The following is a 27,949-nucleotide window of genomic DNA, read 5'->3' as shown; positions in this document are numbered from 1 at the left end:
CTACAATAACAAGCCACCACCCCCAACTAGTAACCTTGCTTGTTCCCATGTCATAATTTGACTGCTTCTTCAGTGATAGGCAATGATGCTAAATCCTGACAGAGTCCACGTTACGTATAGAGGAAACTACTAATGATTCATTAGTAGAATCTTCCCATGGTAAGTTTGCTTCACGAAAACATGAGCAGAGCATGTAAAAAATCTGACCATCACTATCTAACTACCCAGCATGGTGAACCTACATTACTAACGGGTGTGCTACAAAGAAGGAAGGACTGGAATTAACATTATACCAGCTGTTAAGGTTCTAGACGTATGGCCACAACATGTGGTTACTGGCCATGAGGTCCAAATCAGGTACAGCTGATAGCTGTGCACCACAGAGATGTGTATGGGGCCGCACCTTGAAACTACGACACTCATTCGGCAGTGAAGACTCCAAGTGGAGTTGCAAGTCAAATTCACACCAAAATTTCACTAAATTGCAGGTGAAATGGTATGACCATACTTTCAGTTATTCAGGTAGAGATCCATAAATGTTATGTTAACTTTACTCAGGCAGGTGGGTTATTGCTTGTTCCATTTCTAAAATGATTTAAAAGCTACATACCCAGTTTTACCTCCATTTTGTGCGATGCCTTATGAAAGACAGAAATAGCATCGATGTGTGTACATTTCTTTACATTCACTGGACCATGAACTAGGCAGCTGATTTATAGGATTACATTCTTAGGTGACTGTACTTAGAAAAAGTCGACTTAAATGACTTCTATAAGATTTCTCAAGAAGACAAAGCAAAACATGGTAACTCCAAATACTATTTTATTCCTAAAGTCCTAAAACATGTTTCTATGAAAAAAATGATTCTTCTCTCCAGCTTCTAAATCTTCAACAGAATACTTACAAGCTTGCTATTATATAACCTCTTTTTTTCTTATTTGTGTATATATTTTTGTAAATAGAGAAAGCCGAAGTTGGAAATAGACTTTCATATTAAGTATGTACATTTACATGGGAGCGATAAGAATATACTGCTTACCACAATGACAGGTAAAAATCTGAGTGGTTTTGAGAATTATTTCTGTGCACTATGCAAGAAATACTAATGTAAAACCAAACTGTATATGCAACACATTAGTGTTACCAGCCACGTACATAACAAATTATTTACTACTCTCGATTTTGATTTGTCTAGCCTTACCTTTTGCTATGCAGCTGTTATTCCTCTCCTTATAGTTTTTCTCACATGCACATTTATATGACCCCTTAATATTGTTGCAGTGTTGGGAGCAGGTACCAAATACCATACACTCGTTGATATCTACAAGGAAAACAATTGTAATTTATACACTTATAGCTTAATACACTATTATTTAAGATGTTTGGAAAATCATGGAACAAAGCAGATGAACAAAAGGAACTCATAAACATTGGTTTATCTTGCAAGAGTAAAAGAAGTCTTCTGCAATCATCACTAATGTTATTTCTGCTGCAACCAACATATCTCAGAAAGATTTTCTTGTATTATTTCTCCACCCTTCCTATATCAATCTATTTTCATTAGAGCTTGAAATCAACTTTGAGAATGAAAATGTCTGTTACAATTATCTTCAACATATCTGCTTCTGGTACAGTCAAAATTATGTGATTCTCCCTTGATGGAAAAGCCCCTGTGTATAATTTTTCTTAAAAGACAAACAATGAAGTTTTTGTATGCAAGTATGTATTTCACTTTGATAATCCCACTGAAGTGATCTCCCACTTTTTCTTTAAGTTACTGCTCATCAGTAAGAAAATTAATTCACAGCCTTTTCTTTGGGAAGGTACATTCATCTTATCTTTCTGATCAACTTTTTCATTATAACAACTATGCCTTTTTTCCTGACCAGCGTGGCATCATATATATTAAGACTACATTTTCTAAGAAATTTCACTTTAAATCTGTTTGTTTTCATTTCAGTTCTGTTTCACACATCTTCATTATTTCAATCATCTCAAAATATTCTCGTATACCAACTTTAATACCAGTCCCAACTGCTCACTTAAATAATATAATAGACCTTAAATCACCAACTTATCCCTTAAATTATTAAATCATTTAGTGGTCTGACCTGAAACTTTTGACATTCACAACCAATCTTAATCTTTGATACTGTTTCCACATAAAATGCATAAGCCTACATCTAGTAAATCCTTTAAGTTTCTTTTCCTGATTTCTTAATCCATAGCTATGAAAAAGTTTTTACTTGCTGAAAAAAAGTATGTGATACGTATCTCCTTCTCTAGCATAGAAAGTTGACTGTGCAGTTGACTTTTAATACTCTACAGTGAGGGATGATGGAAAAGATCTGTACCTTCACATTGCCTATTCTTCCTGTTTCTCTGAAACCCAGGTTTACACTGACACAATAGGGATGTTTTTGTTTGACTACAGTATGCATCATCTCCGCAAGGATTCACATTGCCTTCACATGTATATTCAGCGACACCTAAACATAAACAAAATGTCTAAAAACCCGCTGATATATGTGTTAAAACTGTTAAAAATGAGATCTTAAATAACAAAAACAAATAAAAAATTTATCTTTCTGTTAAAAAAGTATTAGGTAAATTTTAAACAAATGCATGACATTACAGTATTTACCTACATATGCATATAAATTGACAGCATTTAATTGAGATAATTTATTTCACATCAAGAATTTAATACTAAAATTTATCTTGTTGTAAACATCAAACAAAATACTTCAAAACCTCAAGAACTACTCTAAAAACCACTACAACCTGAATTGCTATAAAATTTGTATAGAATTACCTTTTTTTAACTAAAAAAAAAGCTTTAAATTTAATTAATTTCTGTGTTGTTGAGTAGGTTTTGCATGGATGAAAATTTCTGTTAATTATTTCTTTTCTACTACAGTCACAAAAACATATCTTGTCAACCAAACTCACTTATTTTGCAGTCTTGCTCATCTGAACCATCTCCACAGTCATCAAACCAATCGCACTGCAGCTCCATTGGAATACATTTCTTATCATTACAAGCAAACTCATCTTTTTTACACGGTCTTGCTTTATATGTCATTTTATCTATATATTGTAAATTAATAAGAGAAAAATAAATCAGTATTTATGAATCTTAGATTATTTTAGACACACACAAATGGGAATCACCATGAAACATTTAAGCAACTGAAAATGATTTCAGGCTTAATTTCTTTCGAATTCTGATCTACTAACCTCCAGTTAAGCTTTACTGAAGGACAAGCAGATCTCTGTAACAAAGCTTGCCTTCAAGTTGTTTTCTTTGATCTGAATACCTTGAAAGGTAATACCACCTACCACAGTGATCTTCATCCGAGTTATCACCACAGTCATCAACATCATTGCAAATCTGCTCAAGTCGTAGACAAACCCTGTTGTTTCTACATCTGTACGGTCTGGTTGGAGGGCATGGAAATTTTACTGTATATTAAAAAAAAAGGAACCAGCTATTACCCAGCTAGTATTCTTGAACCTTCTTTAATGTCTCATTATTAAATCAATAAGCAGGCATAGGAACACAGCTGTACTTGGCATATGAATGGTACTTGATTTTAACTTCTGGTACCTAATGGAATAACACTTCAACAGTGTTTAGGATATACGTTCTTCATTTAGGGAATGAAATTATTTTATGTGATAAGGGTAATTATGCTTCTTTTTGAGAATCAGTAAACATGACAGAAAAATAACAAAGGAAGTAGGGTGACCAATATTTCAATGTAGAAGTAATTTTTTTCCCATCTGTGCATTTCCTACAAAAAGATTAAAATCTTATCTGAAATTACATGAATACCATGAACAGAAAGCTGTATCCCACATGTGAAGCTACTGTTCTAAAAGTACAATAAAGAAAACTTAGATGCATATGTCCTTATATATTTATGTATGTTACATGCAATTTCTTGCTTTACTACATGAAAAGCACTGAAAAATGTAATGCCATACCACACATTTCAGTAACTTCATCGGAGTTATCTCCACAGTCATCCTCACCATCACAAACCCAAAAATGTAGTTTGCAGAGGGAATTGTTGCACAAGAATTCATCAGCTCTACATATATTTCCCCCTGGGACGTTGAAAAGATGACAGGGAAAAAAAAACCCAACAACAGAAAAACAGAAAGACAAAAGAAAGAACATAAATACTTGATAAAACCAGGACAACAGCTTATCACTCACTACCTGCAGAGAACGACACATGTACTATAACTAAATGAACAGATCCCAAATAAAAGGGTTGGAGAGGCAGAGAGTAATACTCATTTAACAATCTATTCCTCGACCACACACTTTTTTCACTTCCTTCTCATGACTGTTAGCTAGGAATTACCTCTTTGCCCTGTCTAGAAAGGGCAGTTATTAGACCGACGCTGCCAGCCCACCAGCTAGGCACGCTGCCCTTGCATTTAGCCAGGGGATGCCTGCACTATTCCTGTCCGTAACTGCCTTTGGTGATGCCCCTTTCAGAGCAGACCTGGCCGAGTGCATCAGTACATCTGTGCGTCAGAGAATGGTACAAACCAGAACACAGAAATACGGGCAAATTTGTGAAAGGCCACTTCAGTGCCCGTTTGTTTCACATGAATGTCTGATTCCCTGCCTATTCCTACTCCCACCCTCTGAGCCACGCGTCATGTTCAGAAGAGACAAAGTGATTGCAGTCCTTAGCCACGAAGCAGCACCTTTGTCTTCTCCTGAGAAGTAACAGGCTTGGCCAGGCTTGTAACAGCCCCATCAAGTATAAACTCTGTAATCGGGGAAGATCTAGTCATGCAGGCACAAAGTGGATAAGACTAGGTGACCTCCAACAGTCTCTTCCTCTTTGTAACTTCTGAAATTTCTCATTAGGATATTTACTGAACACAGAATGGAGCAAGAAGAAATTCTTCCATGTAACTTCAGTATTGATTGAACTCTGAATCATCTAACAAAATGGAACAGAGGGTGAGATAATTTATTTTTAAGCTGGAATGCTCAAGCTTTAGAAACTAGTTCAAGTTGGATTTAGTTTTAATATGTGTAGCAGTAAATTTTTGTTTCAAAATTATGACTAAATTTTACCCCTAGCAATCAATGAAGTTACGGAAACTTCTTGAAATCAATTTTCTATGTCACATTTTTTTATGGTAACCGAATTGTCAGTTTCCTGAGAGGAGCAGAGTATAAAAGAAATAAAGCTGTATACCTGCAGAGGAGGAACCAATGAAACACTTTACGGTAACACCAAAACTCTCACTGTGGCTTACCTCAATGCATTATAGCTACCCTATATAGTTAGATCAAGCTCCAGCGGCTTTTTACTTATTCATCCAGTGCCCTGTTCACAGCCCATTAAAATCAACAGAAATCTTTCTTTTGCTCTGAAGGGTTCAGAATGGTTTAAATTTTTTTTTAGGAAATTAATTTGCATGAAATACCCATGTAAGAGGATGTTGGGAACTCTCACACCATGTTACCAAATACAATTCACTGCCTTTTGCAAATATACTTTACAAACATTAACAGAAATATTTTTTAATATTATCCAAGGAAAAAATATATAAAATTCAAGTATGATTCATGATGAAAGACATGAATATAAATAATTGTGTGCGTAATCACAGTATAACCATAATTCTAGTTGTATAGTAAGATTGAAAGGTACTATATTTATAAATATGCACAGTGGGCTACAAATAAATATTACGGAGATTGTTTTAGAATGCTGTAGAATAAAACTCCATTCACGTCTGCCGCCTTTCCAAAGAGGAAAAAATTAGTTATCAGTGAGATAAACTGGCATTTGTTTCATATGATTGCTCTGCCTGTCATAATTCCTTTATAGGATAGATTTCTATAACAGAAATCATAATTGTGACATAAATACAAAGTATTGCAGCAATAACCAACTAGGCAAAAGGCTTCTTATTGCATTATAAGCAATTTGCAGTTCACAGAAGGTCCATTATGCTAGCCAAAGAATAATGTGGGCTTCAGAGAAAATAAGTGTGTTGCTATTTACTTACACTTCATTGCTTTTTAAAGAGATAAAGTCCAGATATTTTAAAAGCAGTTTTAAAATGGACTAGAAGTTTTTTAAAACTTTGTTGTCTTAGTCTTCTTAGAACAATTCACTTCAACACTTCCAAATGGGATGTTTTTCTCTTTGCATCTACACATCTTTGGAACGTTCTTCCCCTTTTCTTCATTTTCTGGTCTCTCATTCAAGTTTAATCATCCCATATAACTTCTTTTTTTTAGTGGTGCTGCTTAATAGACTTTCAACAAAATAAGGGAAGGCTATTTTACTCTATAATAATTGCTTGCTTCATCTCTGATTATTATTACTTATTATTGTGCTGCATTATGCTTTTGAAGTTACACACATTATGTGACTGTAGATGACTAACACAGAACTACTCACTTTGAAGAAAAGAAAAGAAGGAAAATCTGGAAAAATTAAGAAGCTGACAAAATGCTGAGTAAAGTTTTGCTTTTGAGAAGAATTCTATAATTTGAGTAAGAATTTCTGCATTTGCAACAATTAATGATTTACTACACTTACCAAGAATTTTGGGCAGAGTTACACTGCTACTGCCTGGTAGCTGAAGGAAGGTTCAGTTAAAAAAAATATCATCAGCAACCATGAGAATTAGTTTAACAGATGTAGTTCACAGAAACCTATTTGGAAGGTTAATCATGAGCATGACAGTCTGAGCATAGTGTTTAGCTTCATGTGAATCAAGTTATGTGCGTATTTCTTTTCTCTAAGGAGACTGAGAATTCAAAATGTGGTTTTATGGGTTCTGGTTAGTTGCAACATTTCATCTCCACAGAAGAAAATAAAAAAACTGGGGTCTTAGGATTACTTATTTAGCAATTTTTCATTATATTGCATGGGTTTTTAATTTATTGTTGCCTATAAAACTGTAAATTAACTGGACTTATTACAGATTTCCCTGATGAGACAGAATGCTTCCAGTAATAACACAACCTTTTGGTCCTTGAGGAAGGAAATGCAAAGGAACAACAAGCCGGGAGTCATAAAAAACATAAGTTTTGTTTCCTCTTGTAAATTGCTTGTGAAGCTGCTATACTGTCTTTGTTGAAGAAGGTCACAGAGCTTTTATTTTATCACTGAGAATGGCCAGGGTACCACTAACTTACAACCTGTATTACTAAATAAAATAAATAAAATAATAATTTAAAAAAGTAAGACTTTTAAAAAAAGTGTTTCTCACCTTGGTCACAGTTTTCTTCATCACTGCCATCCACACAGTCATGGATCCCATCACAAAGCCATCTGACAGGGATACAGTAGGCTTTATTTTTGCATCGAAACTGGTGGTCTTTACATTCTGTTACACAATCTATCTGTATGAATACAGAAATGAACTAAGTATTAATGAATGAGAGCAACAACATACTAAAGACAAACCTAATAAAATTTGCCAACACTGTTTTTCATTGTCCTATGGATTTAATACAATAAAGTTGTCCCTGATGACACACTGTGCAATTTCAATAGTTATTGAAGTCCAAGTGAAATTGTAACCACACATTATATAAGTTCTGATAGTTCTGATATTATTACTTTATGTTGCTCAGTATTAGCAATGGAAACAATGGCTACATTTACATTTCTGAAGCCAACCACCCTACAAGGAATGACCCTAGACATGAGACCAGTTAGAGTGAACTGGCTCATAACCACATTGATGAGGATGTGTAGCATTCGGTTCAGGCACCCTTCATACTCCTAACTAGCACCTTTATGGCTCTGAGAAGTAACAACTCTTTTTGGTCTTTTTTTCTTCAAATTGTTCATGCAGGTAGTAATTTTTGTTAGAAAATATCAACAGTGCAACACGTAGAAAGAGCATGGCAAGAAGGCCCATGGAGGCTGAGGTGCCTGTTAGGATTGTGTTCAATTAATCTAGAGGACAGAGGGAGCCAAACGTGACACAAACTAGCCCACACTGTGAGTACGGAGCAGTCCCTGAAGCAAACTCACCCAGAACCATGCTCACGTTTTGACTTGGGGGAAACAAATTTGTCTACTCCAAAAGGTGTCCTCAGAGCAAACAAACACAATGCAGTGTAACTACCAGGGAACCAAAATCATGGGGCTAAGTTATCTGACAGAGTTCAATGAATGCAAAAAAAACCCCATTGGCCCTTGTATTTATCTTCAGATCTAGAACTGTTAACAAATTTCATGTCAGACAGTGGGGGGAGGGTGGGGGTGGTGGGTGGAGGGGTGTGATCAACAGAAATTTGTCATCTACCTCATCAGATCCATCAGCACAGTCATAGTCTCCATTACATTTCAAAGATGCCGAAATACAGCCTCCGTTTGCACACACGTACTCACTTGAAGAGCAGGTTGGAGATGCTGGTTACAAACACATGTTTTAGCAATAAGAAAAAGACAATTTCTAAATAAGCTGCTTTAAAATTTTCATCTGGTCGACACAGTAAGCAGATGTATTTTTAGCTCATCAAAGCTTTTCCAAACGTTTGTAAGCTACAATGAAATAATTGACAAAACTGAATTGTTGCATCCTAAGTAAGTTGTATAATGATAGTGAAAGGATATTTGTGTTTTAGCACTGAGAAATTTCTTTTTGTGTTTTCCTGATGCTTGGTAACAATGGTAACTGCACACACACACACATTCATAGAAGAAGTATACTAAAAAACCTGTATTCTTTAAAATGGGCTTAGAGTTCACCTTAAGTAATGTAAATGCTTAAAATTATATAGGATAAATTTATAAGAAATATGGTTTATATGGTTTTAGAAAGTATAGATCATTACAATTAAAATAAATACAAACTAATCAGTTTTATGTAAAATATAGGCAGATATTTTTGTTGCACTGTAAATCAGGGGAGTTTTGTCACAGGCTTCTATGAGTTGCACCCACCAAGATGAAGCTTACAAAAATATAGGAAAATTCCTGCAGAAATAAACAACTGCATTTTCCAAGGATATAAAAAGGAAATAAAACAATAACAACAAAAATAATAACTTGCTAGAGAAAACCTTTGCATAAAGAGTAGTACATTTTGAATGAGAACCATGAAGCAAAAAATCCCCAGAGAAACTTTAGTAACATGCCAAGAATTACTGCTGTTTTCAGAGCAGAAGTTTATACATTGAGTATACATTATCAAATTAAATTTCAATATAATTAAATGCCATTCCCCCAACAAGTTTCATATTGCATAGCTGTACATAAGTAAGGTTTTCAAAGCACGAGTAGGAACACAAAATGATGGACATTCTAAAGATAAAAGTATTTCAGATTTCTTCACACTCCTTGCTACTCCTAGTGACCAAGCAATCTTGATTTTTTGATTTATTTTCTTCTCGTTTCATTCTGATTTATTACTTGCTTCACTTTATTTCTCAGCATTATTTAAAACAATACCTGGTTCACAATTTTTCTCGTCATCCCCAAGTTTGCAGTCTTCATGACCATCACATTTCCATTTTGCCGATATGCACTGACCATTGGAACACTGGAACTGATCTCTTGAACAGCCTGTTTCACAATACCTCTGATACAATTAAAAAAAAAAAGTATATACAAGATTCAGAGTTTAATATAAACACTGGGAAATATACAGCTAATCACAGAAATTACAGCCTATACTTCATACCATGATATACAGTAAAGTCTTTTGAGATAAAATATATTTGTAGATATGATTTATGAAAGGTGGCTTCAACCTCTGAGTAGGTGGGAAGCAGCTGAGGTCCCACAGTGATGGGAAAGGACAAGGGACAAAAGGGACATGAAAGATCAGAAACCCAGCAAAGCATTATACCATGAACTTCTGCTACACAACAAAGTGTGCATTGTTTTCTCAAAAAAACCCCCCACAAGCCAAATCAAACCACTGCTGTGTGTAGAAAGAGTGGTTTCCCAACCAGGACACAAAATATTTCCAGGATGGAAAGAGGTCCAGGACATTGCTGGAACAAAAGCAATACTGTAGAGTGTTGTTAAACATGACTTGAATTTATTTGCATGTTTTATTATTAGGACAACTATTTCAATACATTTAGTTTTAATTTAGTAAAGACATTTGTATATATGGACTCATATGTAGAATTCTCATTGATGTTTTTTGAAATATTCATATATGGGAATCCATTATCCAACGAAGAAAACTACTGATTTTCTAAAGAATATTTTTGTCCTGGAAGAAGCCTACCTCATCTGAGCCATCTGCACAGTCATAGTCTCCATCGCACCAGAATCTTGCTGAAACACAGTCTCCATTTGCGCAAAGAAAGTCTTTCAAAGTGCACGTTTGAGGCTCTGAATAAAGAAAAATAGCAACCCTAGGTTTATTAGAATTTCAACAAAATATTTTATACATAAGCCCCACCAAGCAATCAATGACTACAACAGTCAAAACCACTAATGTGCAAACTATAAGGATTTCCTCCCTGCAGGGTTTTGTTTCATAACTTATAACAACTAAATTTCATTTACATATAGTAACATAGTAATGAAAATACTTTTGAGTTCTATCAAATCTATTTGAAAAAATATGCGATGCTGACCATGTGAGTATTACTTATTTCAATGCATGTATGTTACTACAGGTTTTGTGAGAGATGCATCACAGATTACACCTGTTAAAATCCAGTATAATTAGAATTACCCAGACCTTTGTCTTTCCACCACACAGTAACACACCATTTATCAAATATCGTTTAACATACGTGTGTGTGCCAAGAGTCAGCTTCCCCTGGGGTAAGCATTCAATGGAAATGGTATATGGAATGCCTAAAAAGGTACAGTTTGAGGCTTCAAGTAAAATCTACTTTCTTGGATTGAATGGAATGAATTATGGAATGAATAATCCACTGACTTAAATACTGATGAAATCATTACAGAGTTTTAACAGAATAAGAATACAGTAAGTTGCAAAAGTCACTGGACAGTAGTCTTTCAAAAAAACCCAAACACTACTGCCAATTTGTTAAAAAAAAAAAAAAAAAAAGAAAGAAAAAACAGAAAAAGAAAAAAAAAAAGTAAGGATAACGATGGAATTTTCAAGTAATTTTAGGGAAACCAAAGGAAGATGTTAGATAAAGAATCTAAGGAGCTTAGAGATGGATTGAAGACAGGAAAGGTTGAAAGAGAAGTAGGATATTTTATGATAAACGGGTTGTTCTACTCCCTGGGAAGAAACAAAACACAGGGAAGTCTGACGTCATTATAAAAGGTGGACACAATAAAGGGGAAGAGAAGGCACAGTATTCAAGGTACAGGCAAAGCAAACACAGAAGCAGGCTGCATGGAGTGATGGAGTAACCCCGAGCAGGTGAGGCTGGCTGGCTGCACAGCTTTGCATTTTCGCTGCTGCTGACACGGAAACACTGGCAAGGGGAGCAGCGTGGAAGGTTCCCCTCGCAGAATATTGTGTGCTTTCCTCCTGAAAAGGAGGACCATTACAAAAGACATTGGAAAAAAATTAAGTTAATCTCTGGACTCCAGGCCATTAGATTAAATAAAGGTAGAAAAGCGGTGGGGATGGAGGAGAATTTAAGCAAGTCTTTACATGCAATTTGGACTTTGCCACTCTGAGAGCTTTGGGAAAGCAGGGCTGAAAAAGCAAATAAGGATTATTTGTGGGATTATTTCCATCACAGTAAACACTGCATTATCTAAATAATGCAAAAATCAAGAATAAGGATTAATTAGTAAGACCTTTCCAACAGAGAGATGTGAAAAAACTTCAGGCAAATGGTAAATGACAGTAACTAAATCAATGGAGGAAGGGTAAAAAAGAAAGGAGAATCTGAGAGCGAACAGCAGCAATGGGCAGTAACGGACTGGGTAAGGCTAAAGCGTCCTTTAGCTAGTTATGGCAGGTGGAAGCATGAACGCTTTTGAAAAACACCATAATGATCAAGGAAAGAAAACACAAAGTGAGAAGCTTCCAACTGAGAAGAATTTGGTAATACCAGCATGAGAATATGCTAGACATGAGTTGTGTAGATCTAAAGGTAAAGTTAAACTTAGGGTTGGTTTTGTTGTTTTTTTTTTTTTTTTATTATTTCTAAAAATCAAGAACTGTTTCAAGAAAGAAATAGTTTTAATGAACCTTTCAGTTACTTTTTTTTCCCCTGCATTTCATAAAAAAAGCCAAATGACCCTGTTTGAAATATTTTAAGGGAAATTTCAGTTTTCAGGTAGGCATAACTTTTCATTTTGAAGTGGTAGGAAAGTCATTGTAAAAGCAGATCTACAGCAATTGCATCAGTTCTCCAACAATGTTTTATTTAGGCAAATCAAAGGTTAGCATTTATATGGCTGCTTAGATTATACACGTATTACTTCAAATTTTTTTTTCAAAGCAAAAGCTTATGGTATAAACCTTAGCAAATCACTGACATTTGATTCTTTTTGTTGTCAGTGGGCCAGGAGAAGGAAGTTCAGGGTATGATAAATTATGTAAAGGAAATAATTTGTGGAAAAAGCAATTCACATGCAAATAAGCATTTGTCATGTTTCTATATTGATTTGCAAAATATAAGCAAATACATTTTCTATACTGGTCATGAATTATTTATAAACAGAGATTTGATTCTGGAAAATGTACACAATGAGCTAACTTCTCAATTCTCTGTTTGCAAGAAATATTTCTTCGGCTGCTGGAATACATCTCTGTGATTTACATATGAACATCGCAGAGTACTTTCCCATCAGTGCTCAGACTGTTGGTGAAAGGAGTAAGTATTAATAGACTTCTGTGCAACCAGTGAAAGACAGCATCTTTCAGCTTTTGCTTTACAAGAACACTGAAACTCCTTCCCGAGAAAGGCATTTTTGAATTATTAGAAATAGTTTCATTTGAAACACAGCACATAAGATGATCTACCTCTTTCACATTTTGAAGTCTGAAAATAATCTGTAGAGCCAACAGAGGGTAACAAGAAAAGGATCCCCTGAGAAACAGTTATAATTATTCCACATTTGGGGTTCCATTTTGCATTTAATAGCATAGATATTGCAATAAGTAATGAATGGAAAGGATTTTTAAGGAGGCTAATGTACTAATATCTAAGTCGGGGGGGGGGGGAATGATGGGATGGAACGGGGACCCTTTCTTTCTTAAAATACGACATGAAGTTTAAAGTACAGTGTATGTTTTACCTGTATTTGTACAGGACATGTTTGTTTGCCCCTTGTGAGAATTCTAGGTCTTGTATCATCTGTTAGAGAAACTAATTGTATAATGGGAAAGATAGAACTTGCATGTAGTAAAAGTAGATACCCCAACTGTGTTTTGGTCACAAACCCAAAACACTGCACCATAGGAGCTACTATGAAGAAAATTAAATCTATCCCAGCCCAAACCAGTACACATGACAATATGGTAGAGGAGGCAGAAACAAAACCACCCTTCCTTATAATTCTCCATTACAATACTGCTAAAAACAGTAACGCAGACCATCCTGCAGAATGAACATTTGTAAACACAAGATAATTAAGAGTGGTCACAGGTGCGGTATTTTCATATATTTAATGTGGCATTAAATGTAGATTTCCTTTACTTATTTTCAAGAACTTAGCACTGTATTTCACCAAAACAAAGACACTTGTTCTTTTTTAACCCAGGCACAAAACTGATAGGTATACGTTAAAGGAGAAACCTTTGGTATACATCATTTTACCATCCTAAAGTAGCACAGTTGCCTTTGGCCAGCATTGACACCTAGATGCTCTATAGCAAACTGACACTAGCCACTGTCTGACTTGCACCAAGCCAGCTGAGCCTTCAGCAATGTAAACAATGTGAATTTACCACACTGCCCACTCAAAATTTACTAATGAGGTTATCACATTATAAGACACTGTAGCTCAGTGTCTTCCAATATGCTGGTTTATGTTTTCACTTAAACGTTAAATAATTGCTAATTCTCATTCTGACTGGGATACAAACTCATCCCAGACCAAAATTAACTAATTTATTTTCTTGACAACTTGTAGGAGCAACAAAACAGCACTGAGAAGATTCTCTAGCAACAGCAGTATTTTTAAACTGATTGAATTAATATCTTTCTACAGCATTATTACATTTGATTTGCTTCATTGTTTACAGTGTATTATATTTTCTTTAATTACATTCATTAAAAGATTACTAGTTCCTCCTTTTCAGCAGAAATAAGACGGTCATTATTATGAAATTTTCATTTTTTGACGTTCCCGGAAAGAGAAAATACTACTTTTGCTCTAATTTGTTTTTAGAAATCCAAATAAACTCTGAAAAGAAATACCCCCCTCCAAAAAGATATTAAGTCAAAAGAGTCAAAGTTTGCTTAGTGCTAACTCAGTATGGACCTAGAACCTTCCTAATAACTCTTACTTATTCGGGAAGGTCCACATATAAAGACCAATAGACTGTAAGGCAAATACAGTTAAATGAAGTCATAATGGGCACAGCTATTTGCATTGTAACACTATTAATTTTTCACACCCGTATGTGATATTTTTTTGACATATATTTTGTTTCACTTCTGATAACTTCACCAGGATGCTGTGTGTGCACGTGAAGAAACTATACAGAGAAATGTAAATATCTGAGCTGAACATCTATAATTCAATGAATGCATTCTTGAGAAACGACTCATTTTCTGATATAGTTGCCTGACAAGCCCTTTGTATATTCATGTATGCTATGAACAACTTATAATGCACAATGTAATATACTGTCAAATGCTTTTGAAGTTCTAATTTTGTATATATTTGTTTCATTACACTGTATTCTATAAGTGGCTTGACAGCCTACAAAGGATTTTATACATCAATTTCAAACAACTGAACAGCATTATGTATTTCCCCAGCGCTTCCAAGATCTTGAAGCTTACAAATATGTCAGCCTACTGTATTTAATCTAAACAGAAGAATATGGGATTCAACAGTTAGAACTGAAGAATGCACTCGACAAGCAAAAGAAAATGAAAAAAAAAAACAAAACCCTAACACAAACTACAGTTTACCACTCCAGTCTTTAGTTTGGTCCATCAGCTGGTCTGGGCACACTCAACTCATTAATTCCATCCTTAAAACTACAGATTTCTTTATCTGCAGCTCTAGAGAACAGCCAAGAACTGAATATATAACTTAATTGATTGCTCCCTCATAATATGAAATGTTATTTTAATCACTTTCTAGTATGATAGTCTAAGATTTAAGGAAGAAAACAATTAATACTGGGTGATAAATAAATCACACTTCACGTATAGCAAATTTCAAATAAGGTGCTTGACATTTACTTTGCAAACAGCAATAATGTCTTATAGAAATTATTTTTTCTAACTTTTCCAGAGATTATCTAGTCACGTAGGATTTAATGCTGCTATACCAAAACTCTGTCTCTTTATTTGAGTTTTCTATCAGCATAAAAGAATATCAAATAATTTCTTGGTATTTATAATATAAATGAAAATGGAAAAATTCCACTGGCACCAATAGCCAATTCCTATGTAAAATCTTCTGCAAAGTTAAGAAAAATTTTGTGTGTTAACGCTGCCCCAGGGTATAAAAATAAACGTCTCTGAGCGATTACTGAACTACATGATATTGCCCCCTTTAGATAGAACACTTGCATATGAAAACTACAGCACTATTGTTTGCAGTAACACAACATTTTCAAATGTAGATAGTAATTAAAAGGCTGACAAAACCACTTCAACCTTTTAAGCAGAATGAGCCAGTCTTCAGACATCCTGTACCTATGGCCACCACGTCTCGAATTGGAGAAATGGGCTGACAGCACATATCAGCATTAGAATGCCTGATTTATTAAGCTTTCTAGGTCATTACCTTTGAGATACTAAATATACATTCATGATATACAATCACGAGTATGCACTCAAGATTATCTATACACCAAGATATTAATTTCTTGGATTTCCAAGCACAAAATAAAAGAACAGAAATTGTCAGCTGAAGAGAAGACACAAGAACTATTTGTGGAACTTACCTCTTAAAATATTTCTTAAAGACAATGATTATGAGATAAAACCCTTAAGAATTTGTCATTTCTTCTTGAGAACCAGATCTAAATTAACTCACTGAAAGTGGTATTACAGAGATTTATTAGGCATTCAGGTTCCTCAGAGGTAAGAGAGAACTAGGCTACCTGAGTTACTTTGAATAACAACATTTACTTCTTAATCTGATCAAGTATTATAGAAATGGACTTCTCACGGTACAAGCAAGGCAAATCATCTCTGGAAGATAACTAATGTAATGGGCAAGTATCATTTGATCAAATCCTATTGTTAACAAATGTTTATCACTTTACCACTGAGCAGATTTTATGATTCTTATATAGAGACAAGAAAGGTGATATGTAACTTATTGACAAAGGTAAATTAAATGCAATATTTATTTTGAATTCATCAGGTTGAAAAGTCATAGGTCAGGCATTTTTGCATTGCTGATACAGAATTACAGCTCTTTATAAGAATGAAAAAAATTGAAAAATTTCAGCAAAGGCCATTTTCAATTCTGGTCAACTGATTTTTAGCAGCTCAGATGGCATTATATAAAAACATAAATGTGCAGTTTATCAAAACCAAAAAGGTTCCTCTTACATGTTGCAAAACTGACTCCACTCCTTACAACTTGCACTTAGGTGAAAGTTACTTACTGCAATTGTCTTCATCAGAATTATCACCACAATCGTTTTGGCTGTCACATCTCCAGTGATCTGGAATACAGTTGTTGTTTTTGCACTGGAATTCGTGAGGCCCACAAGTTTTTTTATCTGTAATTAAGATGAATATCATTTACATCATTGCAGGCAAAGAGTCAAAATGGGGAAGACTGTTACTAAACAGTGAAAGGACAATACTGCTAGACAGGTTTAAGAAGAAGCAACCATAACACTTGGTATGTTACTTTCAGAAATAATTTATTATACTACATACTTTAAGATCCTATTTATTCATTCACACCAAGAGAGATATGTGCATAAATTTGATAATAAAATTAAAATATAGACCATTTACACTGCCATTTAAAGTAAAAATTATGAAATTCAGAAGTGATCAGAAAATAGTTTGAAGAGAGGGTGTAATTGCACTGAGTCTTAAAAAGCCTGCATTGACTTCTACTTGGATTTATCTGTAAGACTGCTTTACAAAAGATCAGATCACGGTAAACCACAATAATATTTATTTGAAAATGTATAAAATATACATGTCTCAAAACTTCTGTTTGCATATATAATGATTTAAGACTAATCTTACCCGACAGAAAACTCTGCATTTTGATTTACATTTTCACATTCTGATGTCTTAGATTGGAAGCCCATTTATACAAAGTAAAACACTAGAACATATAACACTAAACTGAGATTAATTTTCTTCATGCAGTAAATTTTTAATGAGTTTTTCTGTTTACAGAGTAGCATTGTAGGCAAAGCCTCTGGGAGATGCATAAACATCCTGAACTCCTGAAGCAGGAGGGAGCTGCCTCTGTATTTTATTTATACTTTTTATTTCTGGAGTAATTTTTTCAGGTTCTAAGGATAGAGAGGAAATGAAATAAATTAAAAAGTTATCAGTGACATTTTCTTTGAAAAAAATCATGTGCTCTGTAAAAACCTCAATGACATATTTAAAATTACATGTCACTGTGGGGATATTTCAATAGAAATTTTTTTAAATTTCCATTAGGCTATTTCATAGCACGTCAGTTCAAACTTCATAGTGCTATCATGACAACTCAATGAGTTCTAACAACTGACAGAATGAAGGAGGACTGAAACAGTAGCTTAAATCAACCTGCTTTCTGCATCTGTTAAATGGAAACTACCACAAACTAGGGGTATTGCATTTGATGTGACAGCCCAAACGGCTGCCTTGTGTGCTTTGTTTTAGGTGTAGTTCTGCAACTAGAGTGATAAATCAAACCTGCATATGGCTATCGAGAAGGTGGAAGTACATGGTGTTGTAGCTCAGTTATGTACGCTCAAGAATTTGATAATTACAATACTACCTTTTGCATTTGTTCCTTATTTTCTGCCAATAATCATGACTGTAAGTAATTTTCTCACAAAATACTTTTTCCTATTATGTTTCTCAAGGTGACAGTCCATGACATTTCAATCACGACACTTCAAATATTTGCATTGGCAGGCACTTAAAAAATATTTAACTTTACAAAACACAAAAATACCACCACCACCCAAACCCAAGATACTCTTGTAATTTGTTTCTGGTTTCTGTAGCTTTGCAAAAGATCAAATTTCAAAGTAGAAATCCATCCTGTATTTATTGAAGTATTTCTAGTAAGGTATACAATCTCCAGTTAACAGATCTACCCACAAAATGAGCCCACAGACTAATGACATATTATGTTCTATTTACCCTTCCACATTCAACAGAAATATAAAGATTTAATCAGTGACACAGGAACCACAGATGACATCCTTTCATTTCAGCTACCTGCTAGGATGAAGAGAACATGCAATATATCTTTTCCTGCTCTTCATTAAGAATTACCTAGTTCTCAAGGGTGCTAAATCCATTTTCTAGCATGGTGTCTTTACACTTGTGAAGGCTGTATTTTTATTCTTTTTTAAATTTATGAGTGTAGTCTAACCTTATGATTACTACTTGAATACTAATGTTTCTCTTCTTACTCTATTTTTATCACCCACAAAGGAAAATTTAATTATTTTTTAAAAATACAAAATAGTTCATATGTTTGTAAGGCTCTCCTTCCTCGCTTCACAAATCTGAAAGCTTCGTTCTTCCTATGGGACAACTAATCGCCCGTAGCAGCTTACACTTGATGATGTCTTACAAACCAGATTTGCTTGTCTTGTATTTCTGTCTTCACATTACTGAGAACTGAGGCAAACACTAGGATAGTAGTACTAAGACGTAACAAAGGGAAAAATTTGGGCAAGTTGCATAACAAATATCTGATCTTTGAGAAAGACTGATTTACTCAAAGGAAATAGTGCAAGACTATTTTTTAAAATTGTGGAACCCTGAAGAGAACACATGGGCCGACAGATACTTTGTCATTGCTGTCTTCAATACTAAATTGCTTTCTGTTCTTCTTAAAATGAGACCACCTTAAAACATGAAAGTTCAGATAGGAATGGTAGAAAGGCAAAGAAGTACTCATAATTAAATTTTAATTTTTTTCTCTTCATATTGTTATTAAGAGATTCATTGATCTACTGTAACAGGCAAAGGCTCCTTCTCTGAAATCTGTGTGACTGCTCGAGGGAGCTGCTGCTTGGTTCGGGTTCATCTTTTGTACATACCAAACTAGGATTTTATTTTAGAAATAATTCTAAATGTGCATAAAGAAAATAGGATGAAAGCTTCAATGGAAAACAAAACAGAACAAACCCCAAAGTATTACATATGCACCCTAAAAGCATTTTGATTCAAACATCAATCCCTATGCACTAAAACACTAATTTGTCCCTAATTGCACCACATTGCCATTTGGTGATTTTAATATCATGCACGTGGTGAGTGTGTGTGTGCATGCATGTGCCTCTCTGAGAGGGATAAAGTGAGAAATTAAAAGAAACTCGCTTTTGATCGAGGATCATCTAGCTGCTCTAGAACTTGGCAGGCTGCCACTGATGCTGGGAACAGGATATAAGCCCGTTGAAGGAAGTTTAAAGTTTATATAATACATCTTTCAAATGTCTCAAATAACATAGTTTTCATCATCAGGAAAAAAAAATACTTTGAGTCTTTAGGCCAAAAATAAAATTAATATTAAAAAAGTGAGGAAGCAGAAAGCAGTCATAGTAATGTTGACACATTACGCTAATAAAGACCTGAAATACCTGTCACCTTTAAAGCTGACTAGAATCACTTTCCAAGACCACAGAGCTTTATTCAGATTCTGACTGAAACAGGGCCTTACTTCAGGTAAAGTATTCAAGTTGTGAGCAAGGATTATGACAATCTAATGGCTTCTTTTTTTTACCTGGACAGAAAGCATGAATTAACCCTACCTATTCCTCTTTGGAAAACACTGTGCACTCTTTAATAAACATACGTTTCCTAATTCTACTCCAACTGTCTGAGTTGGAAAGTAACCGCAGAAGACTAAATACATTCAGACTACTTTCAACAAATTTACTTGATATCGTATCTCCAATAACACACAGCAGCAGATGTTGACTAAGCAAAACACATAGGACTATGCAGCACTTCAGCAGAAAAGAGAACACCCTTTATATAAGTTTTGCTTTGTAAACACTTTGGAAATGAAAACAAGTTAGTATTAACATCAACATATGCAGATCTTTATTATAATCAGTTCCAGCTCTAGAATTTAATTCTATCAAACTTTGTTCATAAAAATAACCATCTTTAAACTTAAAAAAAACTCCAAAACATGGAAGACCAAACTGTGTTAAAACTATAATAAGGTCATTTAAACATAGTTTACATGCTAAAATTATGGAAAGCTGTAAAATGTGACTGAACCCACCCTGCTCTTGTCAAGGCTTAGTTGTTGTATATGTACATAACCATACGTAGCATAGAGATTGTAAACACAGATAATTTGTTCTGTCTCCTCCAATACAAAAACTAAAAGCATTATATGCAACTAACAGATATAAATGAAAAATGTAGGTGGTTTTTCAGGGAGGTGTGTAATTAAGCTGTGGAACTCCTTGTTGCAGCAGGTTGTGAAAAACTTTACAAAGGTTAAGACCTGAAATCCATCAAGTGTTACCATATACAGAGCTACAATTGACTCACAATATCTCTTGATTCTCAGATTGTTAGAGGCTGGAAGAGTGTCCCGGGGAAGTTTCATTACAGTCCTGCTTTGCTTGCAAATTCTTGCCTAGGTACTAGCTTTCAGTCACTGCCAGAGACAAAGGCAAGATGAAGCTTAGCTACAAACCATCATAACCAGTTGTATTTACTGTGATTGAAAAAACCTATTTTTTTATAAAGTTCAAAATAAAGTTAAAAAAATAAAAGTTCATAAAGTTTCAAAAAGTGGGGATTGCATGCATTGCACCTCTATACTGCTTAATCGTTCGAGTTAACTTGAACATTATTCTTCTATATTGGCTAAAGTGATGAAACACTGTGTAGTACCTTATAGAAATACAGTTTTTCCTGTTCAGCATTAGTTTTGGGGCTTCTTCCTCTCTTCTTTTAAACTTTGTGTCTTGTGGATATTATTAGATTAATTATTTTAAGACCCTTTGTGCTACATCAGTTGGGCTTGGGTGATTTGCTCAAAATATGAATCCACTGTTTGGAAGCTTGGAATGCTGTCCGAATTGGACAGAAATGGCATATTAGAAAGCCAGGTGATGGGGGGCAGTGTAAGAGAAAGCACCTGTGAAGTGGATCAGGTGGTGAGCAGTATGGGGGTAGTTCTATAGTATCCCAGAAGAGGATATAAAGACTATGGCAAAGATTCATCTCCTTTGTATTCACTGTTTTTTCAAGTCAAATGATTTCTTGAACTGTAACTTCTCTCCAGTTGCTATGATAAATTTGTTTCCCCTTCCTGAAAATTCAAAAAATGGTCATGGATTTTCAGTGTTGAGGAAGAGTTCAGTTTCCTAGGACTATTTACCAACTGACATTTTCATAGATGTGCTTGTGTCACTTGCCTAAAACATATCCATGGAAATTTGGCTGTCTCTCAGTGCTTTGTTCTTGATTACGGTCTGTAATTTCGTTACTCTTGTCCCAGAGGAAGCATAAACTTGTCCAGACTCATGTGTTTCATCAAACTATTTTTTGATGCGTGGATGAATAAGAGTTAAATTTTTGAATGTTCTGTACAACCGTACTTGTTCTTTTCCATCTCAAAACATTTTTCCATCTTTTTCTTTATAGACCTGTGTTGAAATTTCTACAAGGTTTTCTGCACTTGGTGAGGATGCGTCTTGCATTGACATCCATGGGAGTGATTTTCCAACAATACTGATCCACTTATTCTGACTCTGATTACCTGTAATCCACTTCCCAGGCAGATTATTTATATTTATTATTTTCTTTCATTTACCAAAAAAGAGCTGACTAAATACTTTCCAACAATGCTAGCAAAGACTGAGGACAGCTACTACTACTACTACTACTACTATACAGTGTGATCTGTTTTTTTCTCCAGGTGATGATGAATAGCATACTAGGTATATACAGTAAAATATCACATACATATCACAATGTGACAACTGCTTAGATTTTCAACTTTCTGTGAGTATTGTCTTAATAAAATAATTTTAACTGTTTCTGCAGGAATATAATCAATTCACCCATTCTATCAACGAGAAACATGCTAAAAACCGTAGAGCTACATCTGTGATCCAACAATGAATCTTCAAAAAAGCAATGAAAGAAGTTATTGGATTCAAAGCTAGTACTTCTGTTCTGAAAAAAACCCAACCTGCCTCAGTAGCAATAGTTCTGGGCATTGTGTAAAATCTGATAGGAATTAGGGCTTGGTTTGGTAACGGTGCAATTCTGTCCTTGGTGTCTGCACAAGATCTGCCTCCTCAAGCTATCAAATTTAATTACAGAAGTTTCACAAGCATCAGGGATTCCTGGAGAAGTCCTGTGGGGATGCAAAGTTTGTGGAGTGGTGTGTCCAGGCACATAACTCCCTGGAGCTCACAGATCGAAGCAAAGTTGGTCCTGGCAAGTTAGAAACTGCTCTGGACCTCTGCACAGGCAGTCTTCACACAATTTGCAAATTATTAGATTTTTCACTATTTATGAACTCCAGCAGCAGAAAAGCATGCAGAATAAATTGACAGAAATTAGATAATACTGTGAGAAAAAAATCAAGAATGTCCCGATGTTCCAAATCAGATATTAATTCACAGCTTCTGCCAATAAAATAGTAGTATAATATGAAGTTGATAGACTACTCATATAAAGATTACCATGCAACAAGCACGAGCCAGATACAGCTACCATATCAGAAAGGTGTCATACATGGAAAGAGGACATATTAAGTGGGATGATTTCTTCCTTCTACTTCTTTTGAAAAATTTCAAGCTACAGTTGTATATCCAAAACCGCTGGCATACTTACCACAGTTAGCTTCATCTGATCCATCAGCACAATCTGGGTCTTCATCACATACCCACAGTTTGGAAATGCAGTGTTTTGTTGTTTTACACTGGAAATGGTCTGGAGAACAACTGTTTTCAGCTTTAAATAAAAAAAGACTCCAAATTAAAACTAGAAATTTCTGCTAATATTAAAAATATTTGTTTTAAAGAAAAAATCTCAAGGTTCAAAATTCAGAAATTGGGTATCTCTAGCATCACTTACACAACATCTGTAAGAAAAGAGCATTCAGTTTTACATTGTTTATAGTTTTGTCTTCTGTTTATTTATTATTTTATGTATAACAGTAAGGTTAAACAAATGTAATGAAGTGTCTGTTGTGATACTCTTAACAACAAAGACTTAGCATTGATATAATCAAACCACTTTAAAAAAAGCAGTCAGATTTTTATTTTTATTTTTCAAACTTCATAAAACACTGGTTACCAATCCTGAAAGTCACTTTGAAGCAACAAGGCAGTTCTCAATGTTTGGATCGAATAGGTAATTAAAATTATATACAAATTTGTGAAATTCTGTGCTCTGTTAAAAGAAGCCACGGGTAAATAATGGGTTTATCACACTTTAACCAGTTTAGCAGAAAAAATTTTTTGAATCCTACAGCAAAGTAAAGATGCAGCTAATTATCCTATTCTTTCAGGATGCTTTCAGTTAAAGCTTAACTGCGCTACCTTTAGAACAGCCAGTTGACAACAAAAAATGTACAACGCTGGAATTAAAAAACATTTAGACTTGGCTATACTGCTAACTATACTTATAAAGAGAATACTGATTCTCAGCTAGGACACCTCACCAGGGGATTTCAAAGCACTTTACAAGGAAGATCAGCATAATTACCTCCACTTTACATATGAAAAGCCTGAAGTATGAAATATGACTTTTTCAAGGTCGCTTGATATATAAAACGGAAGAGTCATAGGGGTGAAAAAAGGGTCTGTATCTTATGAATCCCAGTCCAGTGGAATTAAAACAAAATAGATAATCTCTTCTGTTATCTGTCTTGTGACAAGAGTCCAAGTCAATATGAACTTTGTGGCAGACCTACTTAAAACCCTTTCTGTCATCTCCCCAAAGGCAATTTAAGTTTTTATAAAACCTCACTCATGGCTTCTGAAAATGTAAACTAGCACACTTAACTTTCTTAAGATGCTAATAAAGTCTAGATAAGACAGAACAGAAATAAAAAATGTATATAATTAACCTCCCCCCCTCCCCACTGTGTCTTTTCAGGTGGGTTGATGGCTGTGTTTCAGACAATTCTAAAGCTTGCTTTATGTCACAGCAGACTGTCCCACCCCTGCTGATCCCTATGAATTCTTGAACTCCATCACCGCTGATCCTGACTGTACCCCTCCCACCCCCTGAGCACTGCTGTGCTGCAGACTCTGCTGCTCTGACTTAATTTCTGTCAGCTACACCTCAATGTTTTGGGAACCTTCCATATACCATGTGCAGTTCTTTATAATGAAAAAAGCAGCCTCCCTATCTTCCACAGGAGTTCCCCTGACCTCCCTTGATCAGTTTTTAATGAGATGTAACATGCAAACCAACATGTAATACTGTCTGTCAGACAGTACAGCTCTGCTGAGCCATTGGGAAGATGGCAGATAATCACGATCATCAACAAATCCTTTGTATCCTAAGCAATCTTTTCCTTGGAGAAGGCCACGTTCTTTGTACAAACGCAGCATATGCAAACCTTGAGAAAGCTAATTCAGAAAATAGGAATAAGTGCCTTAGTTCAGCAGTAGATCTGAGTAACAGATGGAGTGAAGGACAGCGATGCATTTCAAGACAGCAACATCATTGTAATTACAAAATGATCAAAGACACAAGCTATTCAATACATTTCCATTCTAAATCTGAAAATATTTTCTCTACTTATATCTAAGAAAGAGAGTGAAAATGATCTCATAAAAAATAAGATGCATTCAAAGCTGAGTAAATGGAAATGAAGTTACATAGGTAAATTAATGAAAAAGTCTCCAGAAGAAAGGGAATACAAAAGGTAGAAAACTCCATCAAAGAAAAAAGATGTATAAGGAGCTACAGATCTACATCTTTTCCAATAAAAGGCACAGAAAAATATCTTTTTCCATTGAAATGGATTGCTGCAAGGCATGGCAGATGAAAGCTTCCAAAAGATGACTCATTTCTGAGGTGGTTAAGAGTAAAATACAGGTTTCAGCCTAAGTCAGAAACCCAATTAAATGCTTCAAATTAATTGTTTACACACCCCTCTTCTTTGCAGTGGCTTTAAAAAATGAAGTGACTAAATGGCATTTTAGTTTGTTCTCTTGTACATGAAACATTGTGTTTTAGTCAGTCCTGTGCACTATCTGGTTTTCATGTTCCTCGAATTATTTACATAGAGGATATTTACAGTATTTTACATATTTTACTTTGGTTCCTTCTTTAAAATCAGCCACAGCTGCCAGAGCAAAATTCTCTAAACATAACTTACGACAATCTCTCTCATCTTCTTCATCACCACAGTCATCCTGTCCATTGCATCTCAGATTTATTGGAATACACTTCTGATTCTTTGTGCACTTGAACTGACCTGACAGACATACGTGTGTGTCTAAGTTAAAAGAATAAAAATATCAAGTTAAAAAAATCAGAAGCTAAAGAACAAAAGATTTAAAAATTAAAAGGGAAAAGAATAAAAATACAGTTTCTTGAGAAAGTTTGGAGAATGGCATTTAAATCACTTTAGCATGTTTCTGAAGTCTACAATGGATATAATCACCTACCACAGTTCAGTTCATCAGAATTGTCCCCACAATCATTCTCTCCATCACAGATAAAGGCTGGAAGAGCGCAAAGTCCGGTTCCGCACTGAAAACGTCCTGGCTGACATCTGAACTCAGCTGAGAAAAAAAGAAAACTGCTTATGAATACTATCAGAGGAATGGTTAAAGTATCAATAGTCTTGTCCCTCCTCTATGGACTAATCAAAAGAATTTATAAACCTTTGTATTTGCCTATATAATCTCAACCTGAACAGATATTAGTAACTAAAATGTACACGTACTATTGCAAAATTAACTTCAAAGTCTGAAATTTAAAATTTGCATAACTATAGCTACACATTACTAATGATACAGAGAGCAACCCTCTACAGGTCGATGCCTACTATTAGCTCAACAAAGACTTAGCAATTTAGGACTTAAACATTTGAGTTAGTCTACGTTTAAGAAACTCACTGTCCCACTCTTAATTCTATTTCCCATGAAAGGTCTAACATTTCTTCTCAGCCACTGCCACTGCAGTGGATGAGCAATTAGGCACCTCTATAATAATATTTTATGTAAACATAGTGTAGCTTAAAATATAATCATATGTAGAATAATTACAAATGTTAAAGCTTGCTTCAAGGCCCTCTGCAGCAGATAAAGTAATTACAAAATTGTAAAAATATGGGTGAGAGATTTCAATACAAAAAAAATTAAATTAACTGTTAATTAACTGGATGATTGTAGAACACAGTACAGCATTTTGTGTATATTAAGCTTAAGGGAAGAAGGCAAGAATCTTTTGACTTATGTGGATGAACATAACAGTATTAAAGTAGTCAGTGACTGGGACTGAAAAATAGCATCATCGACAGATGTTTATAAATCCAGTACACTGAAAGAGTACTTTCCTAACAAGTGAACTTGCAGTCAGCTACCATCACAGCAACCATCCTTTGGGATGCTGAAATATTATCATAATTGACTTCCAGTTGTCTACAATCCAAGGAGAATACTACAGTAACCTACTATTTGGAATATGGAAGGCTATCAAGAAATGTGCTGCACCTGCACTACATTCAGGACAGTGTGTCAAAGTTACACAGGATGCATAAAAAATGTTCACTGCATAAAACTGATCATACTGGAGGGGTGAGAAATATCTCTCCACACTTGTCTTTGACTGTATTTATAAAATGCTAACATGAAAATATTTATAGAAAACATATAGTGAAAAATACACAGAACCTTAGAAGGAAGCACATAGAGAACACTGTCGTTCACAAAACTGCACTTAATGTCTAGCTAAACATGTATAACTGCAATGAAACACAGCAAAGATCAGAATTCCACATTTCTATTATACACAAAAATAAACCAAATAAAACTGGCAGAATATTGTTTTTATATTAAAAAAGTCAGCAACCTCTAGAACATAGCTTCAAATTAAAAATTTTCAGCAAAACCATAACTGGGATGACATAGAGGTTTGAAACATCAAAAACATGCTCTTATGATTTTCCAAAGACCTTACATGACCCTCAGTAGACACAAGTCAATGAAAATCTTTTAGAGGCTGAGAAACAAGAGCCTGCACCCTTTGTAAATTTGACAGAGATCAAGGAACAGAAACAGCGCTGTGAGGAAAAGCATTAAGAAAGAATCCTCTTCCTAACACCTATAAAGCATTGCATTTGATTTAGACCCCATTGACAAAACCGGGTTCCAAATTCAGAATGCACTTACGGCATTCCTCAGGCTCATCAGAGCCATCTCCACAGTCATCCACAGTGTCACATTTCCACCAAAACGGAATGCATTTGTCTGTTTTGCAACGGAACTGTAAAAGGAAGGAAAGAAAGAAAAACTTTGATATGAGTATTTATTTATTTTTAAAGAGAAACAGTACAATTTATAAAAATTAGATTCACTGCTAAAGTCATTGTTCCCTTAATCAACTCTGGCTGTTAATTTTATAAAAGTTATTTTTTAAATATTCTTTTTTTGGAGATGTTTTGCACTGAGAATTCCACTGACACAAATCACTGCAGTT

At 34.8% G+C, this 27,949-nt stretch overlaps 1 protein-coding gene across 1 annotated transcript in view; it reads right to left on the bottom strand.

The window, feature by feature from the left end:
* The window catches only part of LRP1B (LDL receptor related protein 1B), a 379,972-nt gene that overhangs the window by 63,441 nt on the left and 288,582 nt on the right, over nt 1-27,949 (bottom strand). The window contains 14 exon segments of the mRNA XM_037398644.1: nt 1,202-1,321; nt 2,355-2,489; nt 2,953-3,090; nt 3,343-3,465; nt 3,991-4,113; nt 7,267-7,399; nt 8,314-8,420; nt 9,462-9,591; nt 10,252-10,358; nt 16,714-16,830; nt 23,120-23,239; nt 25,623-25,742; nt 25,915-26,031; nt 27,643-27,736. Of these exon segments, the coding sequence (XP_037254541.1) occupies nt 1,202-1,321; nt 2,355-2,489; nt 2,953-3,090; nt 3,343-3,465; nt 3,991-4,113; nt 7,267-7,399; nt 8,314-8,420; nt 9,462-9,591; nt 10,252-10,358; nt 16,714-16,830; nt 23,120-23,239; nt 25,623-25,742; nt 25,915-26,031; nt 27,643-27,736 (1,684 nt within the window).

This window comes from Falco rusticolus, chromosome 8 (assembly GCF_015220075.1).
Source record: "Falco rusticolus isolate bFalRus1 chromosome 8, bFalRus1.pri, whole genome shotgun sequence".
NCBI lineage: Eukaryota > Metazoa > Chordata > Aves > Falconiformes > Falconidae > Falco > Falco rusticolus.
Note: the sequence above shows the minus strand (reverse complement) of the source record. Positions and strands in the feature narration are given on the sequence as shown.